We start from the raw sequence: 22,093 nt of genomic DNA, 5'->3' as shown, positions 1-22,093 counted from the left end.
TTGAGATGGCATTTTGCTCTTGTCACCCAGGCTGAAGTACAGTGGTACTATCTCGGCTTACTGCAACCTCTGCCTCACTGGTTCAAGTGATTCTCCTGCCTCAGCCTCTCGAGTAGCTGGGATTACAGGTGTCCACCACCATGCCCAGCTAATTTTTTGTATTTTTAGTAGAGGTGGGGTTTTGCTATGTTGGGCAGGCTGATGTCAAACTCCTGACCTCATGATCCGCCCACATCAGCCTCCCAAAGTGCTGGAATTACAGGTGTGAGCCACCATTCCCAGCCAATAAGTTCAACTTTTTACATCCCACATGTAATTGAGGTCATACAATATTTGCTTTTCACTGTCTGGCTTATTTCACTTAGCACAGTATCTTCCACACTCATCCATATTGTCACAAATGGCAGGATTTCCTCCTTTTCATGATTGAATAGTATTACATTGTGGATATAGATCATATTTTCTTTATCCATTCATCTGTCAGTGGACACTTAAGTTGTTCTCATGTCTTGGCTGTTGTGAATAATGCTGCAATGAACGTGAGAATGCAGATATCTCCTTGAGTTACTGGTTTTGTTTTCTTTGGGTGTATACCCAGAGGAAATTATATGGTAGTTCTATTTTTAATTTTTCAAGGAACATCCATACCATTTCCTGTGATGGCTGTCCAATTTACATTCCCATCAAGAGGGCATCCTGCATCCTTACCAATGCTTGTTTTCTTTTGTCTTTTTGATAATAGACATCCTGACAGATGCGAGATAATATCTTATTGTGGTTTTGATTTTCCTGAGGATTAGTGATTTGAACACCTTTACATGTATCTGTTGGCTATCTGTATATCTTCTTTGAAAAACAAATACATAAAAATATATATTCAGGTCCTTTGTCCCCCCCCCGCCTTTTTTTTTTTTTTTGAGACAGGGTCTTTATCACCCTGGCTGAAGTTCACTGGCATGATCATGGCCCACTACAGCCTCAAACTCCTGGGCTCAAACTGTCCTGCTGCCTCAGCCTCCCAAGTAGTGGGATTGTAGGCACGTGCTGCCATGCCCAGCTTCTTTGCCCATTTTTTAATCAGCTCATTTGTTCTTTTGCTTTTGAGTTATATGAGTTTCTTATGTATTTTGGATATTAACTTGTTATCAGATATATGGTTTGCAAATATTTTCTCCAATCTGTAGGCTGTCTTTTTATTGTACAGAGCTTTTTAGTTTGATACAGCTCTTGTGAATAATGCTGCAGAGCTTTTTAGTTTGATACAGTACCACTTGTTTATTTTTGCTTTTGATGCCCTATCAAAAAAAAAATCATTGCTAAGACCCGTGTCTCCCCGATGTTTTCTTCCAAGAGTCTTAGTTTTTAATCTAAAATCTTTAATCTTTTAATTTTAATACTTAATCCAGTTCAAGTTAATTTTTGTGAATGATATAAGATAGGAGTCCAGTTTCATTCTTTTGCATGGATATATCCAGTTTTCCCAGCACCATTTATTGGAGACTATCTTTAATGCCTAATCACTTAGTTCATGATGCCATCAGGTAAAGACAGGGGTGCCTAGAGAAAGAAGCTAACTAACATCCATAGAGCAGGTCATCTTTTTCTACTGATTATTAAAATCGTCCTTGACCAAGGTTATTTTTCAGTGAGCAGTCATATGGAACTCAAATATCTTTACTCTCTGAAGCTATTTGGAGTGGTCCATTCATATAGCTTTCTCCAGAGGTCCCTTCCCTGTCCATCCAGCCAAACCATTAGTTGTTGCACATGAAACAGTGTAGATCCATACCTCTTGGCCATCTGTCCTTCTAAAGTAAGATAAACAACCAAGTGTAGTGTTCATAGATCTGCTCACTGAGAATATTTTCCTTCACCACAGTCCTTCAGGGCCTTGCATGTGTGGGGCTCTGGTGCTGTGGCTGTTCACTTTTGTGTGGTATCAGAATATTGTGCAGAACCATTCGTAAACCTGGCCTATATTTTTTCTTCCTTGGCCAACTGGTCATAGAGAATTCCCTGTGAGGCTAGAGACAAGTTGATAGGAAGGAGGCAATTTAGCAGGAGTAGGGACCATGGGAATTTGAACCACTTGCCTCTGCAACTTATGTGTGCCAGCAGGACCTGTACAACCCTTATAATTCTTGATGACAGAATGCTGCTGTTAACACTAATTTTGTTGCTTGATGAGTCAGATAGCAATACCCGGTTAATAATGGGTAGTTCATATGGCAATTTAGTGACCTGTGGTCAAGTGTTCAGTCAAAGCCAGAAGCACTTTCTCGAAAGGAGAATAGTTATCTGCAGAGGATGGTATAACTTTCCTCTAAAAACCCTAAAGTTCTGTGGTGTTATTTGCCTACAGGTGCCTGCCAAGGGCTTTATAAAGCATGACTGTCTGCTGCAGACACTTCGATGACCATCAGATTTGCTGGGTCGCGTGACCCACGTGGCAGGCTTTCCATTCAAAGAAGAATTAAAATTCCATTTCTGTGCCCGCCTTCATCTAAGGGACATTTTCACTAGAGTATAGTATTATTTGATAGAATGTATACAGGGGCCTATGATATACCAGTGGATATATACTTTACCCACAGTTATGATACTTGCTGTTCTTTATTTTGGCATTTTAAGTTAGTATAGTTTGGGGGTTCAAATTTTAAATTGGGAGGTACACTTACCAAGTTGAAATGGATTTATGAAAAGTTAAAAGGAAACTTTTCTTTTTGAGACAGTCTCACTCTGTTGCCCAGGCTGGAGTGCAGAGGCACGATCTTGGCTGTCTACAAGCTCCGCCTCACAGATTAATGTGATTGTTGTGCCTCAGCAACATGAGTTGCTGGGATTACAGGTGTGTCTCACCATGCTTGGTTAATTTTTGCATTTTTAGTAGAGACAGGGCTTTGCCATTTGGCCAGGCTGGTCTTCAACTCCTGGCCCCAAGTGATCCACCCATCTCAGCCTCCCAGAGTGCTGGGATTACGGGTGTGAGCCACTGTGCTTGGCAGGGGATTTTAAAAATAATTTTTTTGCAGGGAGGATTTGCTAATTAAAGACTTATACATTGGATATGGGGGAAAAATCTGCTTCACTTATGAAAGAGCAATAGACATGCATGGCTTATTTTTGCCTTCTTCAAATTTTTTTTTTTTATTAGAGACTTTATCTCTAATAAAACTTATGAAGACAAGGTCTCCTTATGTTGCCCAGGCTGGTATTGAACTCCTGGGCTCAAGTGATCCTCCCACTTTGGCCTCCCAAAGTGTTGGGACTACAGGAGTGAGCCACTGTGCCCAGCCTAAAAGAAATTTATGTTGAACTGATGTATCATTTGAAATTTACCTAAATTTTAATTTGGAAGTATAATTAATATGTTACTGAATTTAATTATTGTTTCACATGTAGCATAAAATGATTTCAGAGACCTGTGATAGTTTTTTATTATTTCTTTCGTCGGAATTGTTGCTTAAGCTTTTAAAGAGAACTATTAGATTATTGCATGCTGGTACTATTTTATAAATTCTGTTATTATCTTTACATCTATCATAGGATTTATCTGCATTATTTTATTCCAAGAACAAAAGAACTGCCAATCTTTTACGTAGGAACTAATGATTTTTTTTTTCTTTTTGAGACGGAGTTTTGCTCTTGTTACCCAGGCTGGAGTGCAATGGCGCAATCTCGGCTCACTGTAACCTCCGCCTCCTGGGTTCAGGCAATTCTCCTGCCTCAGCCTCCTGAGTAACTGGGATTACAGGCACGCACTACCATGCCCAGCTAATTTTTTGTATTTTTAGTGGAGACGGGGTTTCACCATGATGACCAGGATGGTCTCGATCTCTTGACCTCGTGATCCACCCGCCTCGGCCTCCCAAAGTGCTGGGATTACAGGCTTGAGCCACCGCGCCTGGCCGGAACTAATGATTTGTATCACAAAAATACTTCTCATACTTCTGGTATATAACTCTAGATGAACAGGAAAGATATTAACCTATTTAGAAGAAGGTATTTTTGGCTGGGTGTGGTGGCTCATGCCTGTAGTTCCAGTTACTCACTTAGGCAGGAGAATCACTTGAACCCAGGAGGTTGATTGAGGCTGTAGTGAGCCAGGACTGCTCCATTGTACTCCAGCCTGGGTGACAGAGCAAGACCTAGACAGCCCTTTTGACTTCAAAGGTCTTAAAATGATCATGGCTTAGTCTAGCTAATTTGAATTCACTATGGAGATGTTTCATCAAATTTTTGTAAAAAATATGACATGTATAACTCCTAAAAAGACGCTTAACTTTCTAGCAAGGGCAAAAATAGGATCTCTACAGAGGTGAAAATTTAGCTCAATACAATAAGGCTAAGTAGTAAGGCCTGGAAAGAAAAAAAATGGTGAGTCAACTGAGAACTCTGAGGCTTCAAAAACAGGTTATCTGGGAAGCAGATCTAAGAATAAGAACAGTTGCTAGGTGTTGTGAGAAGTAAAGAGATGGGAATTCGAGTATGGTGGTGAACGCAGTATAAATGAAGTCGAAATACAGTACCAAAATGGCTAAACTTGACAAGTAAAATTAAAAATAAGCAGATGATAATCACAAAATAAAATTGATAGGAAATCATAACAGCCTAACGTTAGCAGTCTCTTACTCACTAAAGCAAACCTAGTATGTAGTATGTGCTCTCAGTAAATGTGGATTAAATGAATGAGATTTCTAAAGTATCCTCAGTTTGCAAACTAGATACTGATCAGGAAGGGGAAATTGGTTGGTGGGTAGGTTACAGTTGCAATTGAGCAGGATTATTGAGTGTGAAGCAACTGAAGAGTAACAGGGTAATTGCTCAAATACAGGAGAAGCTGGTTGCAGTACAGAGGTTGCCTTTAAATGAGAGGCTTACAGACCCTTTCACTTCAGTGCCAGAGATGTTATAGATGTCATCTATATTAATAGGTAACAACTTTATTTTTAAAAACGATTTTACATGCTTATATTTTTCATGTAGGAAGTTTTCTCTTTCTTGATATTCTACTTCTTGGGTAAATCCGCATATTTGTGATTGGTGTATTGAATTTTTTTATTAATCCAAATTAAAAACTGGGTTGGGTTGGGGAGCAAAAAAAAAAAAAAAATTGGTGGAGGCTATCTAAATGATGTTTGCATCTTTGCGCAACAAATAGTTAAGAGGCTTCCTGCTAGGCCCTATGAACAGATTTGTATGTATTTGTGTGCATGCATGTGTACCTTATTATGTATCCTTAGTAGGTCCACCATTATTATTGCTAAAGTACAAAATTTAAGGTGACATCCTCTTACATGCCACTGTCCTTAGTTTCTAGCTGCCACCTAAATGCTAAAGAACATATTTTGCTGATACCTGTATTGAATATCCTCTTTTAGAAAAAATTGAATTTCTCTACATTTTTTCTTTTCTATCACCTGTTTTTCCCTTCTTGACCTATTCTGCTCCTCTCTACTTTATACAAATAACTGTTCTTTTCTTTTGCACTAGGGTGAGGAAATTCGATGTCAGTATGTTGTGACTTGTGCAGGACTTTACTCAGACCGTATTTCAGAGTTGAGTGGCTGCACTTCTGATCCTCGAATTGTACCATTCCGAGGAGATTACCTGCTCTTGAAGCCTGAAAAATGTTATCTTGTAAAAGGAAATATTTATCCGGTAGGTAATGACGCTTCCTACTTCTCATTTTTCTCAAGCAGGTGGTGGGCATAAAGGAGATGAAAACAACTTTTACTTGGGTCAGAAGAGAGATTTTGAAGGAGTGTTTGTAAGCATTTCATCTGTTTCTCTTGCAGTTAAATCCCTAAGTCTTTATCCCAGTGTCATGGTTATTAAATTGTAATTAATTGCCTGCAATTACATGTCTCCAGAAAGCATGAGTGCACTATGGGAAGTGCTATCAAGAAGGAACTGGATTCTTCCTCCTCTCTGGTGGTGGGAATGGGAGAACCTTCCCTTATGGAAGTCCCTGATACCCAACCCTTTTCCTCAGTTCATTATCTATAGGTTCAGAAAAGGGATGTGGCCACTCTGTAGTTTTAGGGAATAGAAGACAGAGGTGTTTACATGAAGAGTTTCATTCTTCTGTCTGGAAATAGCCTGGAAATGAATGAATCTCTTAAAATATATTAGGTTGAACCAGATGAAATAGTAAGTATTCAGCTATTTTATATTTCTGACCTTGACAAAACATGAATTTCACCTGCTTCAACTGCATGTATCTGTACTTTGCAGAATGCTCTGCTATGAATGTGTGTTTTTTTCTGACAGCTCTGATTTTACTTGCCAGTCACAGACATCCCTTGTGAGAGACAGAGAATAACCTGAAGTAGGACAGTTCATCTTTTTTTTCCTTTAACCAGAAAGATGCATAGATGGAACAATGTATTAGTGTTAATAGCATCAGAGTTTCTCTTTCTTTTTCTTATTGAGACAGAGTCTCACTCTGTCACCCAGGCTGGAGTGCAGTGGTATGATCTTGGCTCACTGCAACCTCTGCCTCCCGGGTTCAAGTGATTCTTGTGCCTCAGCCTCCGAAGTAGCTAGGATCACAGGTGCACACCATCACACTCGGCTAATTTTTGTGTTTTTAGTAGAGATGGGGTTTCACCATGTTGCCCAGGCTGATTTCGAACTCCTGATCTCAAGTGATCTGCCTCCCTCAGCCTCCTAAAGTGTTGGGATTACAGGCATGAGCCACTGCACCCAGCCAGCATCAGGGTTTCTTGTGTGCATTTCTAAGCAGAAGCATGTTAATGGAAAAGTATATCTGAGTACAGTTCACAGTACAAATTAAATGCATGGAAGGAAAGTATTTTATGTTACCAATTGAATGTTTGCATCTCTAATAACATGGAATGTGAAATGAGGCTGTTACTTACTCTGTTAAATTTATAGGTCCCAGATAGCAGATTTCCTTTCCTAGGAGTTCACTTCACACCAAGGATGGATGGCAGTATTTGGCTAGGTCCTAATGCAGTTCTTGCCTTTAAACGAGAGGGTTACAGACCCTTTGACTTCAGTGCCACAGATGTTATGGATATAATTGTCAATAGGTAACAACATTATTTATTTTAAAAAATGATTTTATGTGCTTATATTTTTAATGTGGGAAGTTTTATCTTTCTTGATATTCTACTTACTGGGTAAATACCCACATTTGTGATTGTTACATCAAATTTGTTTTAATCCAAATTAAAAGCTTTGGGTGGGGGAGCGAAAAAAAAAAAAAGAATGTTTAGAATAAGCATCTGAGTACAGTTCACAGTTCACATTTTAACTCCCTCCAGAAAGTTCTGATGAGCCAGGGTAATGTCTTGGTTAAAAAGGCCTAGAGTCATTCATGTATCTGGCAGTCCAAATCTTGTATTCCTAACCTTCCAGTTTTATTTGTTTGGGGCTGGGAGTAGAATCTCTCAAAATCAGTAGATGGCTATTTAAATAAAAACATTTCAAGCCAGTCTCCATCATTTCGTAAGCCACTGGAGAAATTATTGATGACCAAAGTCATTTCCTTGTGTAGGAAACTGACAATATGATTGTGTTAACCTAAGATGTAGATTCTTTACTATTGTAAAAAATAACTGAATTAGGTATTTTGACTGGTCCTTCCAGCAATGTTTCTCTCTAAAGGATTCCACATCAAAATCACTAGAAAGCTTTTAAAGCCATACTTGAGTTTCACCCTCCATGGATTCTGAAAAAGAAAGTTTAGGATGGAGCTTCTTGGCATGTGTACTTGTAAAACTATATAAATATATGCATCTAGGTTTTACAGAGTCTTATGTGACAATCACAGCTAAAGTTTTTTTTGTTTTTTCTTTTCTTATTTTTTTGAGATGGCGTCTTGCACTGTCCCCCAAGCTGGAGTGCAGTGGCATGATCTTGGCTCACTTCAGCCTCTGTCTCCTGGGTTCACGCTATTCTCTTGCGTCAGCCTCCCACGTAGCTGTGATTACAGACACACACCACCACACCTGGCTAATTTTTTGTATTTTTAGTAGAGATGGAGTTTCACTATGTTGGCCAGACTTGTCTCGAACTCCTGACCTCATGCGTGATCTGCCTGCCTCGGCCTCCCAAAGTGCTGGGATTACAGGGGTGAGCCACTGTGCCTGGTCCATTTTGGTTTTTTGAGACAGGGTATCACTTTGTGACTCACTGCCACCTCAACCTCCTGGGATCAATCAGTTCTCCCACTTCAGTCTCCAAGTAGCTGGAACTACAGGCAGATGCTACCATGCCCAGATAATTTTTGTGTTTTCTGTAGAGTTTCGCCATGTTACCCAGGCTGGTCTCGAACTCCTGGGCTCAAGCAATCCACCTGCCTTGGCCTCCAGAAGTGCTGGGATTACAGGCATGTGTCGGGGTCCGGCACGTCTGCCAGGGGACTACCGACCTGCAGGAGTCCCCAAGACCGCCAACGTAGATGTCTCGTTCAACCTGAGGGAGAGTGCGCGGAAGTGAAAGAAAATAGAAAAGTGGAGTCTGGAGGGCTGGCTTAGGCTATGTCCAAGCAGCAATTTTATTTTTGCAATATGTTTCCTTATATACTTTTCTGAAGTCAAAGTTGTTTACACCAGATCAACGTACTTAAGTTACAGTAAGCAAGTTATGCCCAATAAGTAAGTTAAGTCCAGTAAGTAGGTTACGCCCAGTCAGTAGGTTCCTTCCAGTAAGTAGGTTACGCCCAATAGGTCAAGGTAAGTAAGTTACAGTCACGCCCTGTAAGCTATGGTAAGTAAGTTACAGTTACACCCAGTAAGTTACGGTAAGTTACCAAGTGTAAATACTTAAGTTAATATTTTACAATGAAGGTAACAAGGGTCCAAAATGAACACAATCAAGCAATAAACCATAAGAAGCCGAAAGTGAACACATTGCCTCCCAAGTCCTCATATCCATAAAGTAAGGTCTGTTAATTATTTAGAATAACATAGTCCCTCTCTCGGTTCCTGCTTTCCCTCAGCTCGACTCCCCCAACCAGGGATCTGTGTCTGGGCTCAAGCTCACCGTATGGCGAGGCCCATCTCCCAGGGGCCTCACACGGGAGAGATCCCCACAGATTCCCTCAGGCATGAGCCACCATAATCTGCCTCAACAACTTTACCTCAACAGAGGTAAAGTATTTTACCTCTGGCTGGCCAAAGAAAACTAGGGTAGATGTCCTGTTTCTTTCATACCCTGCCTTTTAGGTGTGTTGAAGGCATGTGATATTTGCATTAGAAAGCCTTGATACGGGTAGGCTTTATAGAGTCCCAGTTTGAAACTAGCACTCCTTGGGAATTTCAGTTTAGAAGATGTTTACCTCTTTTTTTTTTGAGGGGGGGAGGTCAAAGTCTCACTGTTGCCCAGGCTGGAGTGCACTGGCACAATTATTGCTTACTGGAGCCTCAAACTCCTGGGCTTAAGCAGTCCTCCTACTTCAGCCTCCCTAGTAGCTGGAACTACAGCCACACAGCACCACACTCAGCTCTGTTTACCTCCTGAGCTGATGAGGTTTCTTTCTGATATTGGCCAAAGGTTGATTTTCATTGGTTGGTTGATTGATTGAGACAGGGTCTCTCTCTGCCACCCAGGATGGAGTGCAGTGGCACAATCTCAGCTCACTGCAGCCTCTGCCTCCTGGATTCAAGCAACTCTCCTGCCTCAGCCTCTTTGATTAGCTGGGATTACAGGCATGTACCATCACACCTCACTAATTTTTGTATTTCTGGGAGAAACAGGGTTTTGCCATGTAGGCCAGTCTGGTTTTGAACTTGTGACCTCGAGTGATCCGCCCACCTCAGCCTCTCAAAGTGTTGGGATTACAGGCATGAGCTCCTGGCCTTGATTTTCTTTTAATCTGCAGTGCTTCTGACTTTGCCTAGATTTTTGTGATGACATAAAAAAAAAATCTAAGGCCGGGCATAGTGGCTTACTCCTGTGATCCAAGCACTTTGGAGGCCAAGGCAGGCAGATCACCTGAGGTCAGGAGTTCAAGACCAGCCTGACCAACATGGCGAAACCCTTCTTAAAAAAAAAAAAAAAAAATCTAATAATTGTAAAGTTATTTTATAGTAATAAAGAATTCTATTCTCTCATAAAGATCTTTTTTTCTCTGTTTTCAGTGGCTTGATTAAATTGGCATACCAGAATTTTTCCTATGGAGTTACTGAAATGTATAAAGCCTGTTTTCTTGGTGCAACAGTGAAGTATCTTCAAAAGTTCATCCCTGAAATTACTATCAGTGATATACTTAGGTAAGGAAAAGTGATAGGGAGTGTAAATACAGTCCTTACCTATGTGAACTTGAGAGGTGGGTTTGTCTGACTTGGTGATAGTAAGCACCATTTCAGAGTCAGTTCACATATACACTGAATTTTTGTTTGCTCACTTTCCCAATGTGTTGTTGAATTCCCTTGCATTACATGTATTGGGCGTTGCTACATTATAGCCCTTAGTGCTGGTCCATTTATACTATCCGGTCTTCCTTACAGCTCTAACCTGAAATCTCCATGACAGCTCTATCGTGATGCCAGCTTAGCCTTTTTTGTCTATCACTCATGATAAAAACATCTTGCCTGAAATTTAAAAAATCTCTCTGGCTAGTTACTCTTGTAATTCCAAAGCCTTTTGACTTTAATTTTGTATAAGATTATTGATAACTGTGTTAACTAATTAGATAATAAACACATTAAAACATTGTATTTTGATTGAGTCTTAACACTTAAAAAAAACTTTTAGGTTTGATGGTACATGTGAAGGTTTCTACATAGGTAAACGTGTGTTGGGGTTTATTGTACATATTATTATTATTATTTTTTTTTTTTTTGAGACGGAGTTTTGCTCTTGTTAACCAGGCTGGAGTGCGATGGCACGATCTCAGCTCACCGCAACCTCCGCCTCCTGGGTTCAGGCAATTCTCCTGCCTCAGCCTCCTGAGTAGCTGGGATTACAGGCATGCGCCACCATGCCCAGCTAAGTTTTTGTATTTTTAGTAGAGACGGGGTTTCACCATGTTGACCAGGATGGTCTCGATCTCTTGACCTCATGATCCACCTGCCTCGGCCTCCCACAGTGCTGGGATTACAGGCGTGAGCCACTGTGCCTGGCCCGTTATTGTACATATTGTTTTATCACCGATATTAAGCCCAGTATCTAGTAGTTATCTTTTCTGCTTCTCTCCCTCATCCCTCCCTCCCACCTTACGTAGACCACAGTATCTATTGTTTCTTTCTTTGTCTTCATGAATTCTCATTTAGCTCCCACTTATAAATGAGAACATTTGGTATTTGGTTTTCTGTTCCTGTGATAGTTTGATAAGGATGATAGCCTTCAGCTCCATTAAAACCTTTTAGAAACACTCGTAGACATGGCATCTCATCTTGCTTCTTTTCTTCTTTTGTTCTTTCTTGGGCCTGATTGCACCGAGGGACTCTACTTTTAGGAAAGAAGTGGAAAGCAGTGTGGTAACAATCAGAGTCCTTGCTGCAGGGGTGTGGGGCAAAGTAAAGATAACTTATATCTTTTATTCTTAAAGATAAAAGACTTTCTAGACTTATTCTGTAGATTATTCTTAATACCACCCAAGCCTATTTTTTTCCCTCTTTGGCTAATGTTTTTAGTGTTCAGCTTTTTTCCTACGCAAGCTATTCATTAGGCCTAATCAGCAGTATACTTTGAGGTACTCACCCTGCATTTACAATCCATCTATCCGTGAATCTTCTGAGCACTAGATGTATGCCTTCTCTGTAACAGCTGCTGAACTAGCCTGGTAAAAAAATTCAACAGGCTTGACTGTGTATCTGTGAAGAGAGCAATAATCATGTCAGCTGTCTCCCTTAGGGGAGTGTCCTGGTTTAAAGTCGACTCTATTATTCTGAGACCGGCCTGTTTGAATCCTTAGAAGTATTAAAACTCAGCTAATGTTTTTACTCTTATATCTTTGACTCCTCTATTCACCAAAATGGAAGGGGTAAAAATGTCTAGCCATTATTTTCTTTCACTCACTTATAAATAAGGGCTTTTATGTTTTCAGTGATCTGCTTTAGCAAACTTGCGATGTTTCATATCTGAAAATAGATAGGTCAAATCTGGTTTCTATTACTGCTATTAATGTTCCTTGGAAAACACACTAGGTGAGCATAGTGAATTCTGTGTAAAAATAGTTGCAGTGAATTCACTGCCTGTATTCAGTTACCACCCTTTCATAGAAGCCTGAGGAAAACTTTTAGATCACAGGATTTCATATAGTACAACTAGACTTTGTTTGGGCTTGTGGGTATTAGTGAACACTCCTGTTTCTGGGTGTAAGGGTGTGAATTTCAGATACCAGTTTCATTGGCATGTAGTAGAAAAGGGCACATAGCATTGTAGACACGTGCATTTGGAGACAAATTCAACCCAATCACAGATGACTTCCTCTTTAAAGAGAGAAAAGCTGACTACATTCAGCAATTTGATTTGCTTTGTCTCTTGATTCCTGTAATTATTAAGTGCAGGAAATTATTAGTAACAAAAGGAAAGTTGTAGCAGATATGTTTTTGGGGTTTTGGAGGGGGAAGATATGTTTGATACCATTTGTATACGTTTTAAAACAAGTATAGCAAAACCATATGTTGCTTATGAATTACACATGTGGTATGAAAATAAAAATGAGGGCCAGGTGCAGTGGCTCTCGCCTGTAATCCTAGTGCTTTGGGAGGCCGAGGTGGGTGGATCACCTGAGGTTAGGAGTTCAAGACCAGCCTGGCCATCATGGTGAAACTCCATCTTATTTAAAAAAATAAAAATAAAAAAACAAAAACGATTAGCGGAGTGATAAACACCCAATTCAGGAGAATGGTTACCTCTGGGGAGGGAAGAGAATGGGATTTTGAGAGTTCTACAGAGGCTTCTATCATATCAGTAATGCTTTATTTCTTAAGCTGTTTGATAAGAAAATGAGTATTCATTGTGTTATTCTCTGTTCCTTATTATAGCCTGAAATACTAAATAATGAAAATAAGATCAATAGACTCTTCCACAGCTTGAAACCTAAGTCCTGCCTTGTTGCATTTGTCTTGCAACCATATATTAAAACCATAAATACCCTTAGTATTACTGTGAAAGTACATCAGACAGTTGTAGATAGTAAAAGATGGTTGAAGCAATGCTTTCAGTGTAGTAAAACTACAGCTAATGTTTTTACTCTTTCAGGATGGTGTCCTTAAATTTCAGTAACCACTAAAGGACACCCAGGATGACGTCTCATAGCTTAGCTAGAGCATTTTGGACAGTAATTTACTGGTGAACATTAGATTGGAATGTAAATTATAATCTGTTAAATATATGCATTAGATAAACTTCTCATTGCTACATCATAGTCTCTAAGATTCTTAATGTTAGTTCTAGGCCAGGCATAATGCTCATGCCTGTAATCCTAGTGCTTTGGGAGGCTGAGGTGGGAGGATCGCTTGAGCCCAGGAGTTTGAGACCAGCCTGGGCATTTTTTTTTTTTTAATTAGCTGGGCGGGTGGTGCATGCTACTAGGGAGGATCTCTTGAGCTCAGAAGGCTGAAGCTATGGTGAGCCATTATTTTACCACTGTCCTTCAGCCTGGGAGACAGAACAAGACCCTGTCTAAAAAAGAAAAATAAAATATATATATATATATATATGTATGTATGTATGTATGTATATATACATATATATTTTTATATATATATGAGTGTGTATATACATATATATAGCTCTAAACTTTAAAAATTTGTTGTGTGATTAGTTTTGACATGTTAATCTAACAGCATTTGTATCTGTTAACACTGTAAAGATGTAAAAGATGAAGACATATATGTCACAGCTCTCCCTTTTTCAATTTGGAAAATGTCTTCTGTTGGGAATTCTAGAGTAAACTTTCAGGCAGGATGTTTTCATAACAAGTGATAGCTAGACTGTGTGAAACAGAAAGGCAAAAGTCAAACATTTCTATAATAAAGTTGTAATGGTTTAAGGGTTTAAGGTGATCTAGATTAGGGCTTCTCAGTATTGTTGCTATTGACATATTGAGCCAAAAAATAATTATTTATTGTGGAGGACTGTCCAGTTCATTGTAGAATGTTTAACAGCATCCTTAACCTCTACTCATTCTCCTAATTGTGACAATGAAAAGTATCTCGACATTGCCAGATATCCTCTAGGGGGCAAAATCTCCCTTGGTTGAGAACCACTCGAGTAGAGAATTTGGTAACCTTCACACTATGAAATACTAACAAGAGTTTGGAGAAAATACAATAAGCATCCTTGAAATACATGTAGCTGAGAGTGAGGGAAAGTAAGGGGCATCCCAGAGCAAAAAACAAAAAGAAAATTAAAATTCATACTAAAAGGAATTGGTGCTGATGCTGACTTGGAGAGGTGGGGATGGTTTGCTAATTTTAATAAATGAGGGGCTTCAGTTCTATTTTTAATTGATGTGTGACTTACATATAATAAAATATGTAGATCTTAAGTGCTTAGTAAATTTTGATAATGTACAAGCCATATCCACCACACAAAACAAGATATAGGACATTAGGGACTTGAATACTAATTGCCACTGAAGTGCTGAAAAAGAAACCTTGGGTCTATACAAGGTAGAAAGTTGGAACTGAAACTCTAATGTAAGGCCCACTAGGGACTCTTGAAAGGCTATACCCTCAGACGAAAGGAAGTCTAGAAAAAAAAAAAATATTCCCCTTGGCACTGGGAAGTATTAAGCAGTTTTGTCTATCTTGGTATTAGGGGTGGGGAGTGGGAGAAATCTTTCCAAAAATCTAGAATCCCTCACAAGTGCTTAGATTTTTGAATGTATTAACACCAGCTTGGTTTAGGAGCTGTAAGCTACAAATTAACTGAGAAAGTGGAGCCAGACATTTCTGGATCCTTCTTCAAACTTTCTCTCTCCCTCCTTCAAGTAAATTAGAGAAACTGAAAATCAGGTAATTTGACCACAGAGTAACTATCGATACTAAGCAATTACTGCTTAATAATTATTTTTAAGATTTTTGGTGGGGGGAGTCTCACTCTGAATCCTAGGCTGCAGTGCAGAGGTGCAATCTCAGCTCTCTGCAACCTCTGCTTCCCAGGTTCAGGTGATTCTCCTGCCTCAGCTTCCTGAGTAGCTGAGATTAAAGGCATGTGCCACCATGGCTAATTTTTTTTGTTTTTTGTTTTTTGTTTTTGATTTTTAGTAGAGATGGGATTTTGCCACATTGGCCATGCTGGTCTTGGACTCCTGACTTCAAGCAATCTACCTGCCTTGGCCTCCCAAAGTGCTGGGAATACAGGTGAGAGCCACCACACCTGTGTATTTTTAAGGAACTTTTTAAAAGAAGTACACATTGAGGCTGGACGAGGTGGCTCATGTCCGTAATCCCAGCACTTTAAGAGGGTGAGGTAGGTGGATTGCTTGAGCCCTGGACAACATAGTGAGCAACATTTTGGTCACTGTATTGCTTGGGGCAGCCTGGGCAACATAGTGAGACCCCTTCTCTACAAAAAAAGAAAAGACAAGAAATACACATTGAAGTGAGGTGGTATTCCATCTGGGATTTGCTTTAAAATAATCCATTGGGAGCGTTGTGGCTCATGCCTATAGTCCTAGCTACTTGGGAGGCTGAGGTAGGAGGATTGCTTGAGCCCAGGAGTTTTAATCTAACTTAGCAAGACAACATGTCTAAAAAATAATAAAATATGGTTGGGCTCAATGGCTCCTGCCTGTAAACCTAGCACTTAGGGTGGCTGCGGCAGGAGGATTGTGTGACCTGAGGAGTTTAAGACCGTTCAGGACAACAAAATGAGACCTTGTCTCTCGTAAAAATTAAAAAAAAAAAAAAAAAAGCCAGGTGTGATGATGCAAGCCTGTAGTCCCAGCTACTCAAGAGGCTGAGGCAAGAGGATTCCTTGAGCCTGGTGGTTGAGGCTACAGTGAGCCATGATACCACTACTGTGTTCCAGTCTGGGCAATAGAGTGAGACCTTATCTCAAAAATAAATAAAATTAAATAAAAAATTATAAAATAATAAAATAGGTCAGGCAACATTGGCTCCTGCCTGCAATCCTGGCACTTTGGGAGGCTGAGTCAGGAGGATCCTTGAGGCCAGGAGTTCCAGAGCAGCCTGGGCAACACAGCAAGACTCCATCTCTACAAAAAATTTTAAAACTAGCTGGGTGGGATGGCATGTTCTTGTAGTTCCCATTACTCTGGATGCTGAGGCAGGAGAATTGCTTGAGCCCAGGGGTTAAAGACTGTAGTGAGTTATGATCATGCCAGTATACTCCAGCTTGGGTGATAGAGCAAGACTCTATCTCAAAAAATAAAATAAGACTGGGCATGGTGGCTGACACTTATAATCCCAGCACTTTGGGAGACTGAGATGGAAGAATTGCTTGGGCCCAAGAGTTTGAGACCACCTGGTCAAGTGAGACCCTGTCTCTAAAAAAAGTATTTTTAAAAATTAGCTGAGTGTGGTGGTATCCATCTGTGGTCCCAGCTACTCAGGAGTGGGGAGGACTGCTTGAGCCTGGGAGGTCAAGGCTGCAGTGAATTGTGATTGTGCCACTGTACTCCAGCCTGGGTGACAAAATGAATCCTGTCTCTAAAAAAACAAAAATAAAATAATCCAGTGGAGAGACATTGGTGTTGGATGGGTATATAGATGAAACAAGATTGGCTGTGGGTGAGTAATTTTTGCAACTGGGTAATACATACATGGGAGTTCATGATTCTGTTGGTTTTGTTTCTTTCTTTTTTTTTTAAACTTTTTGATGTGTTTAAAATCTTCCATTAAAAAAAAAGTGCTCTCAGGCAGGTTGGTAATAGGAGCAAATGTAAAACCACTGCAGAGGGACACACCCTGAATCCAACCCCTCCCAGATGATTCCCCCAGATAAAGTCCTACTGAACAGAAACTCACAATCAGAAGTTACTAACCACCATAAGTGAGAGTCAGCAGATAAAATAAGTGGCAGAGTTAGACTCCCAGCAACTATGGGTAATAGTAATAGTAGAAACTGTAAAGTAAATATACTTCAGTTAATCAAAAACAAAGAAGGCAATGAAAACATGAAAAATAAAAGCAAAGGAAAAAGAAAGGCCTAGGCAAATTAGTTGGAAACCACCTAATGAGAATTTATGGAAATAAAAATATAGTTTTAAAATTTTAAAACTCAGGCTAGGCTTGGTGGCACAATTCTGTAATCCCAGAACTTTGGGAGGTCAAAATGGGAGGATTGTTTGGGTCCAGGAGTTCAAGACCAGCCTAGGCAACATAGTAAGATCCTGTCAGTTTTAAAAATTAACCAGGTATGGTGGGACACCTGTAGTCCCAGCTACTCTGGAGGCAGAGAAGGGAAGATGGCTTGAGCCTAAGAAGTCAAGGCTGCTGTGAGCCATGATCACACCGCTGCCCTCCAGCCTGGACAGCAGAGCAAGACCGTCTCTCAAAACAGAAACAAACAAACAAAACCCAAAAAACCTCAACTGATTAGGCTAGACAGCTGGTTAGACCTACCTTAAGAGGAAATTAGCATATTGGAAGGTGACTTGGAAGAATTTAAAAAGCAATACTGCAAGATAAAAATGCATCCACAGACGTTAAAAGATGTAGGGCTGGGTGCGGTGGCTCATGCCTGTAATCCCAGCACTTTGAAAGTCCACGGTGTGGGAGGGGGCAGGGGGGGATCACCTGAGGTCAGGAGTTCGAGACCAGCCTGGACAACATGGTGAAACCCCATCTCTACTAAGAATACAAAAATTAGCTGTGGCAGGTGCCTGTAATTTCAGCTACTTGGGAGGCTGAGGTGGGAGAGTCAACTTGAACCTGGGAGGCAGAGGTTGCAGTTAGCCGAGATTGTACCATTGCTCTCCAACCTGGGCAACAGAATGAGACTCCATCTCAAAAATAAAATACAGTAAAAGACATGGAAAAGAAAACCGAGAAGATTCCAGCCTATCTCTCATAGGTGTTATAGAGAAATTGAAAAGAGGCAATCCTTTGAAGAGAGAGTATTTAAAATTTTTCTAGAATTGACAAAAAGACATCAAATTCAAGATGTACAGTGCATCCCATCTGAGTAAATAAAACTAAATACAAGATGGAAATAGACTTCCAATTTAGTAGAGAAGGAAAAAGAATATAGAAAACTCAATAAGTCAGGGAAGAGAAGGTAGAAACCTTAGAAAATCAGGATAGGTAGCGTAAAATAATATGGTGGAAATCAAGCATAGCAGTAATTACAGTAAATATAAGTGTATTTAATAGTGAAGACAGAGATTATCAGGCTGGTTTTTAAAAAATCTATATCCTAGAAAAATACTTTTAAATTTTCTTTCTTTTTTTTTAATTTTAAGACAGGATCTTGCCCTGTCATCCAGGCTGGAGTGGAGTATAGTGACGTGATCGTAGCTCACTGCAGCCTTGAATGCCTGGGTTCAAGCTACCCTCCTGCCTCAACCTCCCAAACAGCTTGGACTACAGGTGTGCGCTTCCTACAGACAGAGTCTCCTTATGTTGTCCAGGCTGGTCTGGAAATCATGGGCTCAAGTGATCCTCCTGTGTTATCCTCCAAAAGCATTGGGATTATAGGCATGAGCCACTATGCCTTGTCTGGACTTTATTTTTAGATTAGCAGTATAGATTTATAAAATACTAGATTGTTCCATCATATTTGGAACTGGCTGAAGATGCCTGTTATAGCTTTTCTTAGCTATTTTCCCAACCTGTAGTGTAATGTTTAACATATAACAATAATGTAATACAGAACTTCTAATGAATGTATATGAGTTACAAATTCACCTGTTCTTGTTTCTGGACATATTTCTTTTTCCTTTTTTTGAGACGTGGTCTCCCTTTGTTACCCAGGCTGGTGTACAGTGACGTGATCTTGGCTCACTGTAACCTACGCCTCTGGGGTTCAAGTGGGTCTCCTGCCTCAGCCTCCCAAGTAGCTGGGATTACAAGCATGCACCACCCTGCCCACCTAATTTTTGTATTTTTAGTTAGAGTTGAGGTTTTACCATGTCTCAGATATACCATATTGCCACACTGGTTTTGAACTCTTGACCTCAAGCCATCTGCCCCTGGGCCTCCCAAAGTGTGGGATTACAGGCATGATCCACCCTGCCCAGGATACATTTAAGTATCTAGGATGTACATTTGCATTACATTTAGTTACAAATGTAGCAAAATACATGGCTGATATGTAACACATGAGCTATATTTGTAGCTAACTTAGCCATATGTTATATTAAATGTAGTTGAATTTAGTGGGAGTAGGTTAAGGGATGGGAAATTACTTATTAGGTACAATGTACACTATTTGGATGATGGTTACACTAAAAGCTCAGACTTCCCCAGTAAGTAATATATTGCTATATCAAAACTACACTCAAACCGGCAAGGTGGCTCATGCCCGTAATCGCAGCATTTTGGTAGGCTGAGGCGGGTGGATTACCTGAGGTCAGGAGTTTGAGACCAGCCTGGCCAACATGGCAAAATCACATCTCTACTAGAAATACAAAAAGTAGCCAGGTGTGCTAACGCGCACCTATAATCTCATCTACTTGGGAGACTGAGGCAGGAGAATCGCGTGAACCCTGAAGGCAGTACTGTACTCCAGCCTGGATGACAGAGTGAGATTCCATCTCAAAAAAAAAAAGCACTTAGATCCCCTAAATTTATACAAACTTTTAGAAAAAGAATTTGCCAATATTGATTTATTGAGTCATTTGTTCTTTCAGTTGTTAAAACAATTAGAAGTTAAAGTAATTAGAAGTTAGCTTGTCACGATGTGTGCTTGTAGTCGCAGCTCCTACGCAGCCTGAAGTGGGAAGATCACTGGAGCCCAGGGTTTCAAGGCTGCAGTGAGCTGTGGTCATGCCACTGAACTCCAGTTGGTGACAGTGAGACCCCCATCTCTTAAAAAAGTAAATAAATAAAAATTTTAAATTTTAACGTAAAGCTTAAAGTTTCTAGCTTTATTGAATACCTACTGTGTGCAAGACAGAAATCTAGACATGTGGGTGATATAGGGGTGTTGACACCATCCTTGTCCTCAAGACATTTACAATTTATCTTATCTGAGATTTTTTTTTCTTTTTATTTTTTTTTAAAGACAGGGTTTCACCATGTTGGTCAGGCTGGTCTTGAACTCCCGACCTCAGGTGATCTGCCTGCCTTGGCCTCCAAAATGCTTGGATTACAGGCATGAGCCACCATGCGTGGCTTTTTTTTTTTTTTTCCTTTTCTTTTCTTGAGACGGAGTTTTGTTCTTTTCACCCAGGCTGGAGTGCAATGCCACAATCTTGGCTCACTGCAACCTCTGCCTCCTGGGTTCAAGCAATTTTCCTGCCTCAGCCTCCCAAGTACAGGCACCCACCGCCACATCCAGCTAATTTTTGTATTTTTAGTAGAGATGGGGTTTTGTTATGTTGGCCAGACTGGTCTTGAACTCCTGACTTCAGGTGATCCACCCTCCTTGGCTTCCCATTGTTCTGGGATTACAGGCATGAGCTACTGCACCTGACTGAGATTTCAGATAATAATGCTTATTTCAGTCTGAAGTGTTCTGAGGGGAAAGCATATGTAATCCTACAAAGAAAACCCTGAAGTTGCCTTAAGTGCTGAAAAGGAAACATGAAAATTTGGTAGTTTAAACATTTTGTTAAAAACTACTTTAGTTTGAACTAAAATGAGATCCTAAGAAAAATGTCATTGTGTGTGTGTGTATTTATTTATTTAAGACAGGGTCTCATTCTGTCACCCAGGCTGGAGGAGTGTGCAGTGGTGTGATCACAGATCAACTGTAGCCTCTACCTCCCTGAGCTCAAGGGATCCTCCCACTTCAGCCTCCCAAGTAGCTAGGACTACTGACACCCAGACACTCACCCACCACTCCTGGCTAATTTTTTTTTTTTCTTTTTTTGGTAGAGATGGGGTTTCACCATGTTGCCCAGGCTGGCCTCAAACTCTTGAGCTCAAGTGATCTGCCTGCCTTGGCCTCCCAAAGTTCTGGGATTACAAGCGTGAGCCACCATGCCTGGCCAGAAAAACATTATTATTATTATTATTATTTTAAAATTTGGATTGTAGGGTTTCGAATATGTGTTCAAGAGTATAGGGGACATTGAGAACATAATTTTTGTTTGTAAGAAAAATAAATAATTGTAGACATTTTTAACTGTGGTTAATCAATTTTAACTTTTATGTGCTTAGAAGGAGCAAAGGGAATGTACTGACTAAATTTCTAAACAGCAGAGTTGTACATTGGACACTCAACATCAGTGTCTCATCCTGATGTGGAGGGGAGAAATGCTACTTTAATGAGTTCAGATAAACTATAAATAGTATACAAAATAGACACACCAGCTGATAAACTGATATGTGTCTCTTCCCCAAGAAGTTTCAGCTTTCAGTCCCATGCCTTCTTTTTGTGTTCTTTGTGGTATATCTGATTCTTCTTTTTTTTTTTTTTAATTTTATGGGTACATAGTAGGTATATATATTTATGGGGTAGATGAGATATTTTGATACCGGCATGTAATGCATAATGATCATATCATGGGGAATTGGTTATTCATTCCCTCAAGTGTTTATTCTTTGTCTTATATATAAAACAATTCAGTTATACTCTTTTAGTTATTTATAAATGTACAATTAAATTATTGACTATAGTCTCCCTGTTGTGCTACCAAATACTAGCTCTCATTCATTTCATTCTTTCTATTTTTGAGGGGAGGTATCCATTAGCCATCCCCGCCTCCCCCATAAACCCCTACCCCACACCACCCTTCCCAGCCTCTGGTAACAATCTTTCTGCTCTCTATCTCTATGAGTTCAGTTTTTCATTTTTAGATCCCACAAATGAATACAAGCAGATGATTATTTGTCTTTCTGTGTCTGGTTTATTTTTCACTTAACATAATGACCTCTATGTTGTTGCAAATGACAGGATCTCATTCTTTTTTACGACTGAATAGTACTCCATTGTGTATAGGTACCACATTTTGTCATTCATCTGTTGATGGACAATGGACACCTAGGTTGCTTCCAAATCTTGGCTATTGTGAATACTGCTGCAATAAACATGG

General features: G+C 40.0%; 1 protein-coding gene across 3 annotated transcripts in view; it reads left to right on the top strand.

Annotated features, from left to right (window-relative positions):
• L2HGDH (L-2-hydroxyglutarate dehydrogenase) overlaps window positions 1-22,093 on the top strand; it is a 70,156-nt gene that overhangs the window by 36,728 nt on the left and 11,335 nt on the right. For 2 of the 3 annotated variants that reach the window (XM_054239920.2, XM_002753880.6), the window contains 3 exons: window positions 5,494-5,661; window positions 6,901-7,058; window positions 10,113-10,244. In XM_054239920.2, coding sequence (XP_054095895.1) covers window positions 5,494-5,661; window positions 6,901-7,058; window positions 10,113-10,244 — 458 coding nt within the window. The remainder of the gene's footprint in view (window positions 1-5,493; window positions 5,662-6,900; window positions 7,059-10,112; window positions 10,245-22,093) is intronic. The other variant, XM_054239918.2, reaches the window with a different exon arrangement.

This window comes from Callithrix jacchus, chromosome 8 (genome assembly GCF_049354715.1).
Source record: "Callithrix jacchus isolate 240 chromosome 8, calJac240_pri, whole genome shotgun sequence".
Taxonomy (NCBI): domain Eukaryota; kingdom Metazoa; phylum Chordata; class Mammalia; order Primates; family Cebidae; genus Callithrix; species Callithrix jacchus.
The sequence above is the reverse complement of the archived record's forward strand: the minus strand, read 5'-3'. Positions and strand labels throughout refer to the sequence as shown.